The sequence below is a fragment of the Myodes glareolus genome, chromosome 2 (assembly GCF_982192425.1).
Source record: "Myodes glareolus chromosome 2, mMyoGla1.1, whole genome shotgun sequence".
NCBI lineage: Eukaryota > Metazoa > Chordata > Mammalia > Rodentia > Cricetidae > Myodes > Myodes glareolus.
In genome coordinates, this window is record NC_142027.1 from 73,745,899 (window position 1) to 73,764,056 (window position 18,158).

Below are 18,158 nucleotides of genomic sequence, written 5' to 3' on the forward strand. Positions count from 1 at the left end.
ATCCTGCTACAGACCCTAGGATGAAAGAATCAGACAGTGGGGTAATTTTCCTTGCCTACTTACCTCTGTTTCCCTTTGTGCTCTACAGACCCAGCTGAGAGTCTGTCAAGTGGAGACCCAAAGCCAGGGAAACTCCTCTTCTTCTTGGTCTCATATACATCGTTCTCCAAGGACACCAGTTCATCTAGAAGCAGGAGCTTAGCTGCAAGGTCGGTGGCTGATTTCTCTTCCCTGCCTGTGGGTGGTGATTGCAAGCCGGCTGCTCCAAACTCAGAAGCCTACAGGGCAGAGAAAAGTGGACACTCATTCATTTAGACAGTGAAAAACAAGGATGCACAAGACTGACATTGGGTATTTTCTACTGCTAGATGATAAGCCCATTGCTCATTTTATGATGTCTTGGGGTTATGTTTTAGAAAAAAAAATACCTAGACTCTGGGGCACTGAAACATACAGAGATGAATATATCCAAGAAAAAAAAATCCAGGCTTTTTTCTAAAATTTGACATCTTTAGCCCCCAAAAGAGAAGCATCCTACCCTGTGCACCATGGCACTTGACCTGAACCTCCTTCCTCGCATCACTCTTCACATCTTACTCTAAAGAATATCTGTTACAACAAAGTTAGAGTTTTCATTAAGTGAAAGTAATTAGAGAGTCATGTCCTAAGCTTTTATTTCTTTTTCTCTATGCCTATCCCAGTATTTTTCTCATAACAAAAAAAACTGAACATTTTTTTTTCTGAAAGTAAAACTCTAAATGTCATGCTATTTTACTTCCTTAATTCATTCATCTTCTCTGTAAAGTGCTAACGCTCCACTGCATTCTGCATTCTGCATTAGGTTAAAAGGATGCAAAAAATAAATAAATCCTGCTTCTGTGCCCAAGGAAATTAATATCTCAGTCTATGTGATTTATTAAAAATGATAAACAATGTGTAGAACTACCCCAATAATAATACTGTTACAGGCACATTTTCTTAATTTGTCTGATATGTATGCTTTCTCTGCGTACTTCATGCAAGTCATAAATGGATGAGTGTTCAGTGCGGAAAGTCTATTTTCCCTTCTCTAGCCCAGTCACAGAATTTTAGAAACTGCTCTAAGCCCCAGACTCCGTTACTGTTAAGGAACAGCACATCTGTTATAGGTGCCTGAGATGACGCTTCAGATGGAAATTCAAGCTCCAGCATGTCTTCCCTTTAGCCACATGCTTCCATGTGTCACAAGGTGGATCACAACAGAGATTAGGAGAGGAAGAATGTCAAATCACAATACATAATATTGATCAAAATGAGACAGATTACGGAGTCCTATTTCTCTGTGGGGGTGCTAACACCATTATCATGCTGCTTAAAATTGATATTAATTTTTAACAATTTCTTGTTTAAGGTGCTCTTTGTGATATTTATTTCCCTTTGAATTATTCATAATAATAGGGGGGTGGAGAGATTCAGCTCCCTGAGTGACAAGTGATAAACTTTATGTAGGTTGCCTTGAAAAAAAGGATGGATTATGAGTCGAAAGGCCAACCAGCCTCCCCTTATGCTAGTTCTTAATTACTGATACCACAGAGGTGATTGCTGGAAGCTGGATGACCATGGGAGCTGCCTGCTGCTGAGGCATGATGCTGGCTCGTGAAGATCTGGTATTAGTCAGCAGGGCTGAAATTTCCCTGCAGTCATCTCTATCCAGGTCAGGGGAGTGGCCTAGCAGAATTGCTGTTGTGGTTGGTATAAAACAAGTAATGGCACAATTGGTGTAAATATGCCTTCATCTGCATGAAGATTTGCTGTAAATGGTCCATATTTCTGGCTGTGCAATCAGGTAGTTCAGCTCTTTGAGCTGATTCGGTAAGCTAGCGGATAGACATCTTCCTGCGGCGCAGCCCCCTCTCTCCATAGCAACATTAGGACAAGTGTAAAGCTTCTTCTCTCCGCTGATTTTCTCGTTCGATGGGCAGACAGAGCTTCAGAAGCAGTTGACAAGTTCAGCAAGAGAAAGGACAGGAGTTGGCAGCAGAGTGTAGCAGAGATAATGGCAGCAGAGACACAGAGCGACGACAGTTACCTTCTCTGCAGAGGCATCTGGGACAAGAGCCTCTGTAAACATGGACAGCTGGAAAGTTCTCCAGTTAGAGAGCATCCAATACAGATACAAAATAAATGGCAGACGTAAAGAGAAGGTGAGAAAGATCAGGGAGTCGGGGCCAGAGGACAGAGAATTCTAAACAGCCAGAAAAGTCAAACTGTTGTCCCTGGAATCAGGCCAGAGACGTTTGGCAGGCCTTAAAGACCAAAGATCTCAGATGCTTTAGGGCCAGGAATTGTACCACTAGTTGCCGTTAAAGGCTGGCAAATGTGAAAATCTTTAGATTGCACTGGGGCCGGTAACACTTGCCACCTTAAAAAAAAACATCCTATTAGCTGTGGCCTGCAGGAATGTTGGAACATTCCTGTCAATCACCACTCCCCAGGCTCTCTGCCTGTCAGAAGCCAAGGGTCACAACCTATCAACCTGGGAAAAACTTTTCCTTGGGAGAACAAAAGGCCACAGTCTGACAAAGAGGAACTAAGACATCTGAAAAGTGTTTTTATTTTCCACTTAGCACAGCATAAAATCTAGAGTTTTGTTTCCTATTGTAATAAAAGGTTTTGGCCAAAACTACATAAAATTCAGCATTCAACTGACAACATTTTACGTAATTACATCTCATGTTGATGTAATGATAAAATTAAAACATGCTTGTAGTGAAAATAAATTTTTAATGTTTTTTGTTTGAAGAATACAAATCTTACTACTTCAAACTCTTAAAAATATCTAGATAATGCCAGATGGTGGCAGCGCACGCCTTTAATTCCAGCACTCGGGAGGCAGAGGCAGGTGGATCTCTGTGAGTTTGAGGCCAGCCTGGTCTACAAGAGCTAGTTCCAAGACAAACTCAAAGCTACAGAGAAACTCTGTTTAAAAAACACACACACAGACACACACACACACACACAATCTAGATAAGTCATATGGTCTGCATTCTCTGAATTCAATAGTAATTATCATTTGTATATTTAAAGTTCACAACCTTGAATATCACTGGCAATGAGAATAAGGTGACAAAAAATATTTATCTTTTTGATTTTGTGTTCTGAAGGCATTTGTCAGCTGTATCTTCTGGATGAAGTAAAAACAGTTTGTGTCTGTTAAAATATAAATATGCCAGGAAGAAAATGAAAAAGGAAATAAGGACTGCGAGGGATGCGATCACCCACTGATACAAGGGGACTGATCTAATGAGAGTTTACCAAGGCCAGTTGGACTGGAACTGAACAAGGACGCAATCCAACCAGATTCTCTGAATGTGGCCAGATTCTCTGAATGTGGCTGGCCCGGAGTCTTTCTGAAAAGCCATTGACAAAGGCACTGGGACTTGTTTCCTTTGCATATACTGGATTTTGTGGATCCAGTCCGTCTGGACACTCACCTTCCTGGACCTGGAGGGAGGTGGGAGGAACTTGAACTTCCCACTGGGCAGGCATCCTGACTGCTCTTAGGGATGGAGAGGGAGGAGGAGAGGGAATGGGGGGAGTGGGAGGGTGGTGGGAGGAGGGGCGGAAATGGAAACTTTTATAATTTAATAAAATTACAAAAAAATATAAATATGCCCATATGTGCCTATGTGAGTTTTTGTGAGTGTGTGAGTGCATGTGTGTGTGTGTTTGTGTGTGTGTGTGTGTAGGCCATAGGCTGGCATCAAGTGTTTTCTTTCTCTTTTTTTTTTTAAGATAGGGGCTCTCACTGAATCTGGAGCTCACTGGTTAGACCAGCCTGGCTAGCTTAAGTCCCAGAAGGTCTGTCTTCACACTCCCAGCACCGAACCATAGGTGCCTGATGCTTCAACCAGCTTGCCTGTGGGGGCTGGGGATCTGAATTCTGGGCCTCATGCTAGAGTCATTGGTGAACCACCTCCTTCACCCTTGCATGTGACATCCTAAGCTGGTTTGCATTACCTCTGTTGCTACGTCCACAGAGAACGCCTTTCCTGAGCTCCACAGCATCACAACCACAGCCAGGATGAAGTGTGCACTTGCCAATCTCCGGTCCAGCATCTAGGCTCAGATACAGCGAGGTTGATATTAATTAGTTTGAAATATAAAAACAGAAAACTGAAGCTAAGGAAAAGCTTGTTAGACATGAAGCCATTCACTTCTCTGTGATGGCATGCCTATCTACCCACCTAAATAATGCCAAGTAAAATCTGTCAGTCTCCTGTAATGAATTTTCTAAAGGATTTATTTCCATGAAAACATACATTGTATAGCTAAAATAATCATTCAATTAAATCTAACCAAATAGCTGAAAACAGATATCAATGTCATATGGCTTTTATTTTGGGGGTAGTAGCTTAACGTTGACAAATGAGAGAGAATAAAGCTTTGGGTCTCTGGACCAGAATATATGGTATACCTGAAAGAATTTAAATTAAAAATTTTGAAAACACTACACAGTCAATAAGATAATACATTTATATTCTTGTGTTTGATCAGGATTTTTTAAAAAGAAAGACTCAAAACATGAATATGTTATTTAAAAAGTGCCAAAATTTAATATTCTAAAATTAAAAAATTTTATATGGTAAGATTCAACAAAATCAACATATAACAAAATCAAGAGACAAATTGTAACATGGGAGATATTTTCAACATGAGTAAATAAGACAAAAGTTACTAACTGGAACACATAATTAAGTCTCATAAGTAATACACAAAAACCAGACACTCAAATAAATAAAAGTCAGCCTAAGTTATGAATGCATATTTCATAGACAAAGCATAACACAATGAGAAATTAATGTCCCACAGAACAAACACTGTATCATTCACACACATCGCAGTAACAGAAAGAAACTCTTCACTGCAGATTTTAGAGAATTATTTGAAAACAAAATCACACAAGTCCTGATGAAGTTGGAATTGGATTCAGTTGTGTGAGGAAAACTCAGCCAGAGAGGAAAGGTTGAAAATAATTGTGTTTTAGCAACTGTGCCTTTATTTTACTTCTAGGTGTATAACCTTGAGAAACTTGCACATGCTTGTAATGACTCGGCCGTGGCGCAGTTCATTGACTCACTAGTTTTAATAGCAAACATTCAGAATCAGTTCATGCACTCTATCCAAGAGAAGATGGCTGGGTTAACTGAATGACATTCAAACTATGGGCTTAGAGTAAATGAATTAGATTCATATTACTACTAAAACAGACAACTTTAGGGTTTATCCCTAGATATGAATGTCAAAGAAATTCTTTTGGGTGGATATAGAAGTGTAAAATATATACATGTCCCTTCGGGGTCAAAAAGAAAAGGACTTTGAGTTTTGAAGAATGGTTTTGAGTCTCACTTTGCTTTAGTATTGCTGTGATCTTGGACAAAAATTATTTAACACTCTTGAACTTCAATTTTCATATGTATGAGGTGAGAAGTAATTCCCATATCAAAAGAGTTCCAGCAGGGTGGAATTGATTTACCCATAATGCCTTTCTCACATGCATTGCTTAGTTTTGGTACACTGAATGGAAGTACAACTATGTGGCATTTTTCAATATTGTTTTGGTAACTGCATATATGTTGATGTGTCCCCCAACTTAATACTTCCTTCTTGTTGTTGTGAAACTTGACTGTAGATCTTAGTAGTTGTGTTACATGCTACAACATGAATTGTGATTTTGCATAGACAAAGGAACATCTCTATTATGTGTCCTGTTTAAGATTCAAGATGGAGAAAAATACCTTCATTATATATATGTATACATACATATATATATCATTTCTTTTATCAACTGTAATAAAATTGAGCTTAAACTCTTTGTTCATTATAGCATTAATTATTTTCTTTTGGTGTCCTGTTATTAATACCAGTCTCTAGCTGCTTGTCTGTATTCTATCATCTCTTGAAATAAAACAGTAAATTTTGTGTTCTCTGTTTGTCATGTTGGTATTCAGCTGAGTTTTTCAGTGAGCATAGGAAAATGATAAATGAGATCTTGTTTCCAAATATAAAATACATACATTTTGAGAGATGACAGTAGTGATCATTTGATTAAAATATCAACCAAAATTATATTCGCTTTTCTTTTAGAACACCAGGCATTCTTTTTAATATTAATTCTACTGATTTTGCTGATATTTCTTTTACATTCATCTATAGACAGGAAGACATTTTAAAAACATAGCTGTATTTGAAAACAATGTCATATTTTGTATATATCTACTTTTTAAAGTAACGCTCTCTCATTTAATCAAAGATAAATTACAATTGTGTTCACTTTCCTTCATTTTTAATTATGCTAAAAATAGTTTTCAAAGTGCCAAGTTGCCCTGTTTTACAAGTCTTTCCTTGTGGATTTCCTTTAACTACTTTCACAAACATCTTGCTAACCAAAGTTTCCTTCATTCCCACAGGCTTGTAAATGTAACAGAATGATGGTGTTTGTAATGTTGATGATTACATCTGACACATGTATTTTGGAGCTTGGGCGTATATAGAAAAAATAGTTTTAATGTATCCTCTAACAGATAACCACATCCCGATCATTTGGATAGGGAGGTGTAAAAATAAATGTTGAGTTTAAATACATGTATTTAATGTTTTAGAGCCATGCTTGTACCCAATAAACCAACAGGCTGAGTTTCTAAATATGGCACTTTGTACACTAATATAAACAAGGACTCTGGCACCTGCCAAACAAGAGACATTGGATTAACTCATTGAAACTCAATTGCTACAAAATTAGAAACAGCAGAAATTATAGAGAGGAAAGGAAAAGGCCAGGTTTAGCACCATTTCTCTATTTTGTTGATAGTGAATAAATATAGCTCATGATTTAAAACCCCCCTAGGGCCCAATGTACTCTCCAAATCACAGAAGGAACCTTTAAAGGAATTCTTTGACTATATGAATTTACCAAAGCTAAAGTGTTTCCACATTAAAAAACAATGTCTAACACATTAGCTTTTTTTTTCTTTAAAGGCATGTAGCCTATGGTAAATTTGAACTCATAATTATTCTGCTTTACCATTCCAAGTTCCAAAATTTGGCTGTATAACAGCTAGACTCCTCCTTTTAGCTTAGTAGCTTTTGAATTATATTCCTTGGAGTAATAAAGGATTCCAAAATAGACAGAGGGCATGGAATCTGCCTTCTAGGATTTTGTAGGTATTTTATTTGCAAGCAATTGGGTTCTTGCATTTTATATGTTACATTTTAGTATTCCTGCATACTATTTATTATAATAAAAATTATAATGTTAAATATTCCATCCTATTTTATGCTATATATTGCTCTTGAATTATTTAATACATCTGGATAAATCAACATTTACTTTGTGAACTATCTGAAGCTGTGTCTTAGACTTTCTACATGTGACATCTTATGTCTGGAAAGGACTCTCCCACCCAAGGCTGGAGGAGTGGAGCACACGTAGATCAATGTAGAGAAATATGGAGTCTTGTCATCTACATTGGAGAAACAATGCATATTATTCATTCTTTAAAATACGATGAACTGTGGAAGTATAACAGCGCTGAGCTTTCCTTCATTTTGATTGAACCTAGTAAAAGGTAGTTGAGTGGAATTAAGGAGTTTCCGTCTGTGAACAAAGGTTTCACAGGGTAGGGAGCAAAAAGGAGAGCAAAGGGGGAGGGGTGGGGGACACTTCATCATCTTCATGGTATAATGACTTGTCATAAGTCATAACAAAATGTTCTCCAAAGGCAGAAGCCCAAGGAGATGATGGCTGATCTGATATACCTTGGAACTAATAAGACTCTTAAAATACCAGTGCTTGAAGGTTACCGTTGAAACAAACTCATCAGACGATTAAAGGTCTCTTCAGTTTGAAACTTTATAATAATCTATTTACTTTTGGACAGTTGACCTAAACATTACAATTACAATGATGGTAATTTTATGGGTGAATTTTAGTAGCATCTGGAAATTTTTAATTTTCTCTAATAACTAAGTTGAAATCATTTAAGCCAGAATCTATCCATCATTTTCAACAAAAAAGAGCTCGAAATTGAATAATTTTTATTCAAATTTTCAATAATTTACACCTTTTCTTAACCACTTTCCACTGTAAATGTAAGGAAGAGTTGATGAGATGTGCTGTATCCATGTATTACAAAATGGTAACTTGTGGAGTTGTGGATATAACTCAGTTTGTGGGCTGTTTGCCTGACATACATGAAGTCCTGTGATCAATGCTCAGCCCAACATATACTGGCCATGGTGATTTGTGTCTGTAATCTAAATCTGGAATGCATGAGACATTGTCTCAACAAACATAGAAACAAAAAATGCTTATTTGTGAATTTATTTGGTTTTCTCCTTTTGGATCATAGATAAATCTTTCAATTCATCCTCTCACAGTGTTAAAACAAAAATGACTGCAATGAGTTCCAGCTTCCATGGCCCCAGAGTGACAGCTGTTCTGGGGAATTCAGAGAGTAAAGGACAGTGGGTGGCTTCATTTGGTTGGCATTATAGTTACTACCTCACTGTGGGCTTTAGAGAGGATAGGATAGCACGATGCTTCATTCTTTCTTCAGAGGCAAATTTTCCAATCCGTGTAGTCTTTGAAGTATTGACTGACTATTTCCCCTGTATCTAGAAAACAGTCTATAAAGATAAAATAATCACTCTAGAATTTTCTCAAAAACCCCTAACCGTAGTGGATACTGACATCATCACTGCAATAATTAACAGGGTTTCAGTTAGAAATTTTGAGGCATTTCACTCTGCACCAATAATAAGTACACACATGTCCTTGCAATATTCATACAGTATGATTCCCAAAAGCTTGCTAATGAACAAATGGATGATTTAAAAGTAATGCCCAGCAATAAGTTTACCAACACCGGACCGTTGCTTCTGGAATAGTGTTTCACACAGTTTATGCTGTGGATGCGGTTCTGAAAATTCAAATTGAGACTGCGAGTGAGTAGCACGTGGATTATTTGAGAATTAGAACAATAGGTGTAGTCTCTCTCTCTCTCTCTCTCTCTCTCTCTCTCTCTCTCTTTCTCTCTCTCTCCCTCCCTCCCTCCCTGCCTTCCTCCCTCCCTCTCTCTCTCCCTCACTGTTCTGTTTATAGGAAAAGCTTTTCCAGAGACACAAAGCCAGAGGAATAAGAGCCAGAGCAACAGCCCTCATTTTCAGAGAGTTTCATGATCTTTCAATATAACCTAGTGGTATAATAGTAAAACACTTTTCCATTTCCCTGCCCCCCCACAAAAGAAATTCAACTCCAGGGAGGTCTTCATGAAAGCATTTATAATGACTTCCCCTGAGTGTGAAAATTCGTGAAGGATGATAATTTGCTAGTGCGTATGTATCCACTGATTTTCTTTAATTAGACACAATTTTCATTTTTTGTTGCTCTCCACTTTCTGAACAGTAAAACTTGTATTAAATGCCTCTGGAATGAAAAAATCCTCTCAATCAGAATGTCTTCAAGGAAATAAAGAAGGCAACATCTTACCATGACACTTTAAAGAATGACCCCACTACCACCACCAAGAAAACGTTCAGATCTCTTTACAAAGACATATGCCTGTGTTTATAAGGTACTCGAGGGCAGGGACTGTGCCATGTTGACCAGTTCATATACACACATTGCAAAATGCTTGGCAGTCAACAGTATGTGCTTCATTAAGTGGCCATAGTTGTTGGTGGGTAAGCACAAATGCACAGTAGATATTGATAATCCAGAGTCAGTATGGAAGCTAACTCAACACACTAAGTCAGGTTAAGGGAAAAGACAGACAAGCTTTTCCACTAACAATAACTTGGATTAAACCCATGCTGGAGTTCACTCACATGTGCTACCATTCCACATTCTGGCCTCTGCAAAGTGATGCGCACTAGACCCCACAATAATCGCCTATGACGACCTGCTAAATTCTAACTGGCCATTAGACCTCTGAACAGTTAAACAATGATGTTAAACAATGATACCTATGGCCAGAAAAGCTTCCTCCTGTGATTGTTGCTGAATCTTCTAAGGAATCTAAATTGTTTAATTCTGAAACTCATCAACGGGATGAAATAGTACCTATGACACCATGGATAGAGAAAAAGCTGACAGATCTGCACCTTAACATATGGATTTGATGCATAGAAAACATAGGATAAAAAGATCTTAAAAGGCTCAAGTTGAATAAGTGAAGTTAAACATTAGACATGTAAGGTTCAGAATGAAGTAGACTTTTACAACTTCGTTCTTTACCCTCCCCATATAATACTTAATGTTAATCTTACATTTAATTGACATAAAATTAGCCAATATAATCAATAGAAATACTCTGTAAATGTACATTAAAAGGGTAAATATGAATTCCATATTGCTTAGCAACAAGATACATTCATTAATCATATTTTGCAAGCTAGGAATGAGGGATCTAGAAATGGACACCTGCCCAACTCAAGTTGCCTACTTGCTCTGTCCACAGATTTCTTCTTGCAAAAGCAGATTCTTTCTGCAGTGTTTGGATAATCTTCAAAGAACTTTTGCATAGTATAATAAAACATGAATACTTTAAAAATTATCCTGGATCATTTTTGTGCATGTAGCCATGAATTAGATTAGCGTAGAAAGCATCATAATTCCTTTGTTAGAGGTTGATGAACTGAGATAGGCTGAGTTGCCACAAGACTGTGACCTCCTAACCCCTAGTGTTGCTCCTAAACTTCCTACCAAAACAAAGGGAAGGAGTGGAGATGTGCAAGGTCTCAGCTTACACAGCATGGGATCAGAGCTCTGGAAAGGCATGTTTCTCAGTCTTGCTCTTTGGTATTTTCACTTTGGAAGGGGACAGAGATTCACTCTATTGATTTATTGTGAAAATTAGAAATATTTCATGTAAACTCACAAATAACAGTCATTTCCCAATAAACAGTTTTATCATCCTTTAAAATGTGGCAACTTTTAAAATACTTCTTACTTTGAAGTTTTATAAAAACTATAATACTTGAACTTGAAATATAAGGGTCAAATTATGCCCTACAATCGAGAAATATGGTATAGATGTAGACTTGAAAATATAATAATGAAAATATTATCAACTGATGAAAGACAGAGAATTACCCAGTCCCATAGGTGAGCTTGCTAGTTGGTTATCCAATACAGAGTGGTCAGCCCTAGAATTATTTGAACACAAATAACAACAATGAACTCAGCAGATTATATTTATATTTATGTGTCTATTTATGTATATGTAGTGGTGATAATCTTTACTATTATCTTTACTAGTAAAGAAAACTAGGTCATCAATTTAAGAGGAAGACTGGGGGTGTACAGGAGTGGTTGGTAGGAGGGAAAGAAAGACAAGAAAGAATGCAATTATATTTTAATTAAAATATATTAAATTAAAAGGAACAGTAAATTAGAGTCGCTATTTCCTAGTAGTAGTCACTGTAATACTTAATGCACCATTCTTCACTTTCAGCTGTACCATTTCCATAAAAATACTTGCATCTAGTTCTAGACAGTACCCTCTGGGCAGAAAACAAAGAGAAGAAACCTTATTTGTACACAAGACATAATTACTCATCTAGCTTTAACCATATTAACCAAAGTGAATTTTTAATATTAAATGTTTTTAAAGTACAGTTTTCATGTGTTTAGGCCCTTAAGTTTCATAGGAATATGGGATTTTAGAAAAGGAGAGGAAGATGCTAGACATCCCTGAATTTAGCAACTTCTAGCTAGGAAAGTGAGGCTTAGAGAGAATGGAATGAACTTGATCAGAGTGGAGGTAAGTAATGCCTGTGTGAGCAGGGGAAAGAATGGCAGACACTATGGGTGCAGGGAGGGCAAGGGATGGCGGGGCACTGTTGGTGGAGGGAGGGGAAGTTATGGCAGGCACTGTGGGTGGAAGAAGAGGTAAGGATGCAGGCACTGTGGGTACAGGGAGGGCAAGGGATGGAAGGCACTGTGGGTGGAAGGAGGGGAAGTGATAGCACTGTGGGTACAGGGAAGGGATGCTTGGTTTTAAGGTCTGGGCTCATGGGACATCTGGAAAGAAGAAAGGGCAATACTGAGCATAAACTAGTTCAAGCCAGTCAAAAACCAGGAGCAACTGTTGCTAAGTAATGTTGATCAGATCACTAAGTTGGAGTGCATCCTTGGATTTATTTGGACAAGGGGTGGGGGTGGAGATGTATAACCTGAACACTGACTTACACTGAAGCCACTGTCCAGCTTATGTGTAATCTTAGAGGGGTCCAGGGTTAGGAGAGGATGTTTACTCTCTGATGGCAACTCTACCTACTTCAGTATTACTATGAAAAGCCCCAGGAAATTGGAATGTTTCAGGGAGTTATTGGTTGGGACTGGTGCTAGAAGTCTGGTGACCAGAATCTAAGGATTATTTTTTTTTGACTGCACCAATGAATCCAAGTAAGGCTTGACTAGAGGGTATGTCAGAACACAGTAGGGGAAATACTGACAGAAGTTAAATTATATCACATCTAGAGATTTTTTATTTTCTAATGCGGGCAAAGTGACTGATAAAGGAGCTTCCTGTTCTTTCTGCCATCTCATGGTCTTGCTACTTGTATTTACTCTGTCTGTTCAACAACAAAATACTGCCAAGTCCTGACTGATGCTCAAGGCTCACCTGAAGTGCATAGAAAAAATGGGACAGAACTAAAACAATACCTTTGATTTATTTTCCTTTGAGACAAACCATCTGATCTAAGTTGATTAAACAGGTATCAAAATCACTGAAAGCATTTGAACAAGAAATAAAAACAAATCATATCTCAGAGGTACTTATATCTAGTCACACAAAGACAGCTTTCTCTCTGCTGCTCAGGACTCACTTTTATATAACTCCTTTAAAACCCTGAGAAAACGAAAATGCCTAACTTACATTCTTTAACTGCTTGACTGAAGCTACAGTGCAATTCAGTTATAGTGGAGATTGGAGTTCTCTGCAGAGGCTCTGCTTGGAGAGAATCCCCTCAGAGTGTGAAATGCATCAACGTAAAGAAAAGAGAAAGTACAAAATGCATTGTTGATTTGGGGATAGAACATTATAGGTGATTCTGTTAATTCTGTAACAATGTGGACATTTAAATCGCATAATCTATCTCTAGAAGGATGGGTCAGAAACATAGTAATCAGATGTCTAAAAACAGTAAGTTATTCCCACACCAACAATAAGCCACACATATGATTCAGAGGAAGAAATATTTTTTTTACTGTAAGAGCCCAATTTATTGAATGCATACTTATGTTTTACTCTAGTGATAAAAACCAGAAGCATTTTTTAATGTGCTTTCAATGAGAGCATAAAAATATATATTAAATTATTAACACAACTCAATTAGTAAGTAGCAGGAACATTTCAAATACTGAACAATAAATTTTATGTTAGACTATTGTAACTTTGCTGCTATTATTATATTCAGTTTTTCTAATAAGATAAAAAAGGATGTTCCAGGATTTGCATATATGGAATTTGAGTTTTTAGGATTATCCTTAAGTTCTAGTTTTGCCAGAAATCTGGATGAAAGGAAAACCTTCTCATCTGTGCAAATTTTTTAAATGTGACCATTTGTATGTTAAGACATTTCTTGATACTAAACATTTGAGATGAAAGAAGAATAAAACCATAAACGTTTCTCCTGTGCTCTTTTTCCTTGGTTTTGAAATGGAAAAAAGTAAAAAAGAAAGAAAAAATGCAAATCAATGTAAGGGTCTCACAAGTATCTTTATCAATTTGTTCTACAAAAAAAAATATGCGAGATTTTCTACTACTCAGAGAGGAAAATTTATCAGAAGCCACTTCTAATTTTAGCAGAATCAAGGCATGCATGAAATAGTTTTACAAGGATGTGAAAATACATGCAATAGTTAAAAGAGAAACCTGAACCCAAGATCTTTATCAGTTTTCACATTTGGCTTACCTTGTGAGAAGTCGGAACTCCTAACTACAGAGTCCTGTCTGCAGTTTATCCCAAACTTAGCCCTGATGGTGAGTTTCTTCCCGTGTTTTTATAGTCGCAGTTCTACTTCACTTGCTCCAGCCCCTGTCCTTGCTTTCTCTTACATCAGTTCTACAGATTTTCCACGGAACATTTCCTAATTCTCTCTCTCTCTCTCTCTCTCTCTCTCTCTCTCTCTCTCTCCCTCCCTCCCTCCCTCCCTCCCTCTCTCTTTCTCTTTTTCTCTCCTTTTGCCCACCCTCCTCCTAGGTCCCTCCCTTCTTTCCGATCTCTCTTCTCTAACCCCCCTCTCCTAATTTCTTTTCCTTTTCACATCTGTTCTATCTATTTTGTTTTGATTGTGGCATTTGAGCAGCTGAACTCTGGAAAAATTAAGTGCACACTTAGCTTTGTGCTCAGCTTCATATGCATCACCTCGATCAGTGGTTTGAGTCCAGCTTTGACTACTAAAGTTTGTATTTGGGCAATTAAATACCCAAAGGTTTGTGAAAGTCACCAGGGCTTTTTGCAGCAAGATTTCAGAAGATTTGAATCAGACCTAAACTGTTGATTGGTGTAGACCTTTCTATTACATGATTGTCTTCAGAAACGATGGGTAATTTAAGCCTCAGGTGCACTGTGGTATGTCAGTGAAACAGACAGGCACATCTTAATTAACATGGCTGTACTAGGAAGCCTGTCACTAACCAAAAATTGCTACAGTGTGATATGTGGCTATAAATGCAGAGGGATAGACACCTTTATCTTGCCCTTCTTCTCTTTTATTTTAACTTAGTTTCGACCAAAACTTTCCTTGTTCTTTCTGAAGGTTTCCTCCATCTCCTGAAAAATCACATTTTTCTGCACATGGGCATTAGTAAAAAGAAATGATTGGATTTATAGGTGCATGGTGTGTTATTCGATCATCATGGGCTTATTTGATTCATTGTGGGTCTCTGTTTATCAGATAGAGTAGGAAAGGATTAAAAAAGTCACTTACTTAGTGAGGACACACAGCTAAGAACACTGTCTGAGCTAGATTACAAATGCAGATTTTATGTCCACACCCAGTTCTCTGCTCGTGGTTGCATTCTGTCTACTTCAAACGCTACCAACGAGAATCTAAAGCAGATTATACGTTTGCACCAATAGAAATCGATTTGCTCTCTTTGGTTTTGCTTACAAGCCATTTAAAATACTACTCACTGTTGTGGGAACTATTGCATGGTTAATTTGGAGTTACACAGGAGAACTGACCAGAGCACTCTGAAATGTTGGGACAGTAAAATGCTTCATTTTTATAAAGGGCTTCCAGGGACAACATATGTCTCAACAAGCCTGAAATCTGAGCAGTCAGTAGCAGAGGTTCACAAGTCAAGATAAAAATACAGCCTAAATTTGGAACCTTGTTTAGATATTACCGACATAAAACAATTATGTTAAGCTTGAATCCACATGATGGAAAACTCTCAATATAGTTTTAATGAATGCATCATGATGTTACCACAACCAGGATCTATGACATCCCACCAGCCTCCGCATTCTGACAAGTGATATCTGCAGCTGATTTATTACAGATCTGTTGTTGCTACACAGTCCAAAGATTCCAGCCTATTTGTGGATTTTGTTGAGCTCATTCAAAATTTGACTTAACTGTTCTACAGCAGTAAAAAAGAAATAGCAGCAGTTTATTCCAGGAACACAGCCATGGTACATTGAAGTCATTTGTACAGGCTTCTGTACATTGCACACTTCTGTGGGACTTACTTTTGTGGTTTACATTATCTTGGAAAGGAGAAAAGAGGGGTAACATGCAAAGATGTATAAAGATGAAGAAAATAGGCACTGAGTGATGACCAGGGGAAAATTAAGACAAGAAAGAGAAGCTATTATTGAAGGCTTTTCAGTGAGAAGATCTTTTTTCCATTCTGATAACAGCCTTGCCAAGGAGGTATTATTCACAAGTAACAGCAAAGAAACACAGCACATCATTTAAAAAAAGCATAACTCAAGTCCTCATAGCGAGAATGTGATGGGACCAGGAACTGGCAATGGCTATGTTTATCAGTTGGGATTCTGGCCATAAAGAGAAGGTTCATTCAAACTGGGAAAACAAAGAATATGAAGAATAATGTGCAGTGTGCACATATTAGAAGTCAATAAATGATACATTAAAAGACAAGCACCCCTAGTCCTAAAGGACTATATAATCACTGGTCTGAACCGGTTGGAACTGGTATAAACCGGTCCAAACTGGTCAGAACCGGTAAAAACCAATCTGAACCGTTCTAAACTGTTCAGAACCAGTATACATGGTCATCGGAACAGGTATAAACCAGTCTGAACCGGTCGAGACTGGTCTGAGCCGGTCAGAACCAGTACAAACAGGTCCAAACCTGCATAAGACCAGTTTATGCCGGTTCCGACTGGTTCCGGCAGGTTTATACCGGTCCAGACCAGTTCAGACTGGTTCAGACCTGTTGATACTGGCTCCAACCGATTCAGGCCGGTCTCGACAGGTCCGGACAGGTTTATACCGGTTCGGACCAGTTCCGACTGGTTCTGGCTAGTCTCGACCAGTTCAGACTGGTTCTAACGAGTCTCGACCGGCTCAGACCAGTTCAGACTGGTCTTGGTTGGTTTGGGCGGGTTCCGACCAGTCTCGACTGGTTCAGACCGGTTTCGAGCAGCCTTGACTGGTGCATGCTGGTTCCGAAAGGTTCAGATCAGTCTAGACCGGTTCAAACCTGTTTCTGCCGGTTCCACCGGGTCCACTTCGGTCTCAACTGGTACAGACTGCTTCAGGCCAGTTCCAACCCATCTCGATTGGTTCAGACTGGTCTTGGCCAGTTCATACTGGTTCTGACCTGCTCTGACCAGTCTCGACTGGTTCCGACCAGTTTCAACCAATTTATGCCTGTTCCAGTCGGTTCAGACCAGTTTAGGCCAGATTATGCCGATTTCGACCAGTTTAGATGCCGCTCGTGGCGGTTTAGACCTGTTTAGACCGGTTCCATATGGTTCAGACCAGCTTGTACCAGTTCAGACCGGTCTTGGCAGGCTCAGAGCAGTTTGTGCTTGTTCTAACTAGTTCAGTCCAGTCTCAACCAGTTTATGCCAGTGCAGACTGATCTCGACCAGTTCAGACCAGTTGATGCCTGTTTCGACTGGGTCAGGCTGGTTCAGACCTGTTTAAGCCAGTTTTGACTGGTTTAGACCGGTTTATGCCAGTTCCGACCAGTTCAGACCGGTCTCAGCCGGTTCGTACCAGTTCCGAGCAGTCTCGACTGGCTCAGACTGGTTTCGAGCAATCTTGACCAGTGTATGCTGGTTTCGACTGCTTCAGATTGATCTCGACTGGTTCGGTACGATTTATACCGGTTCCGACCGGCTCAGATTGGTCTCTAGTGGTTTAGACTGGTTTATTCCGGTTCTGACCTGTTCAGACTGAACTCGACCGGTTTATACTGGTTCTGACTGTTTCAGACTGGTCTCAACCAGTTAAGACTGGTTTGTAGTGGTTCAGACCGATTCCGACCAGTCTCAACCAGGCCAGTGCAGACTGGTTTTGAACAATTTCGACCGGCTCAGACCGGTTTAGACTTTTTCAGACCAGCCCCAACTGGACCAGACCTGTTTAAAATGGTCTCCACTGGTCCAGACTGGACTATACCAATTTCTACCAGTCCAAATTGGTCTCGACCAGTTCAGACCAGTCCCGACCAGATCAGACCAGTCTCGACAGGACCAGATCAGACCAGACCAGTTTAGACCGGCTTGACCAGCCCAGACCGATTTAGACCGGTCTTTACTGGTCTGGACCGGACCAGATCCATCTCGACTGGTTCAGACCAGCCCAGACTGGACCAGACTGGTTTAGACTGTAACATCAAACAACAATCTAAAGTCTTTTGTGGTGCAGATTTTTAGAAGAGAAATGGAATTTTGATCAAAGTATAGTCCAATCAAATAATATGAATGTGTTAGAATAAAAATATGCACCCACTTCACACTGATCAACCTCCAGGAATGAACAGGAGATAACTACTGACTCTTTCAGGTGCTTCTTCAACTACCATGTTCAAGTTTTGTTTCTTTCTATCAGAAATAGTGCATAGACCAAACACATTCAGTACGCTGGCCTTTTGTTCAATTTGGAATCAATTTGGAATTTTACT

At 38.9% G+C, this 18,158-nt stretch overlaps 1 protein-coding gene across 1 annotated transcript in view; it reads right to left on the bottom strand.

Moving 5' to 3' along the window:
• Positions 1-14,146, bottom strand: part of Ostn (osteocrin) — a 37,225-nt gene extending 23,079 nt beyond the window's left edge. The window contains exons 1-3 of the mRNA XM_048454395.3: positions 13,963-14,146; positions 4,000-4,098; positions 64-278 (exon numbers count right to left, since the gene is read on the bottom strand). Of these exons, the coding sequence (XP_048310352.1) occupies positions 64-278; positions 4,000-4,098 (314 nt within the window). The 5' untranslated portion in view covers positions 13,963-14,146. The remainder of the gene's footprint in view (positions 1-63; positions 279-3,999; positions 4,099-13,962) is intronic.
• Positions 14,147-18,158: the final 4,012 nt, after the last annotated feature.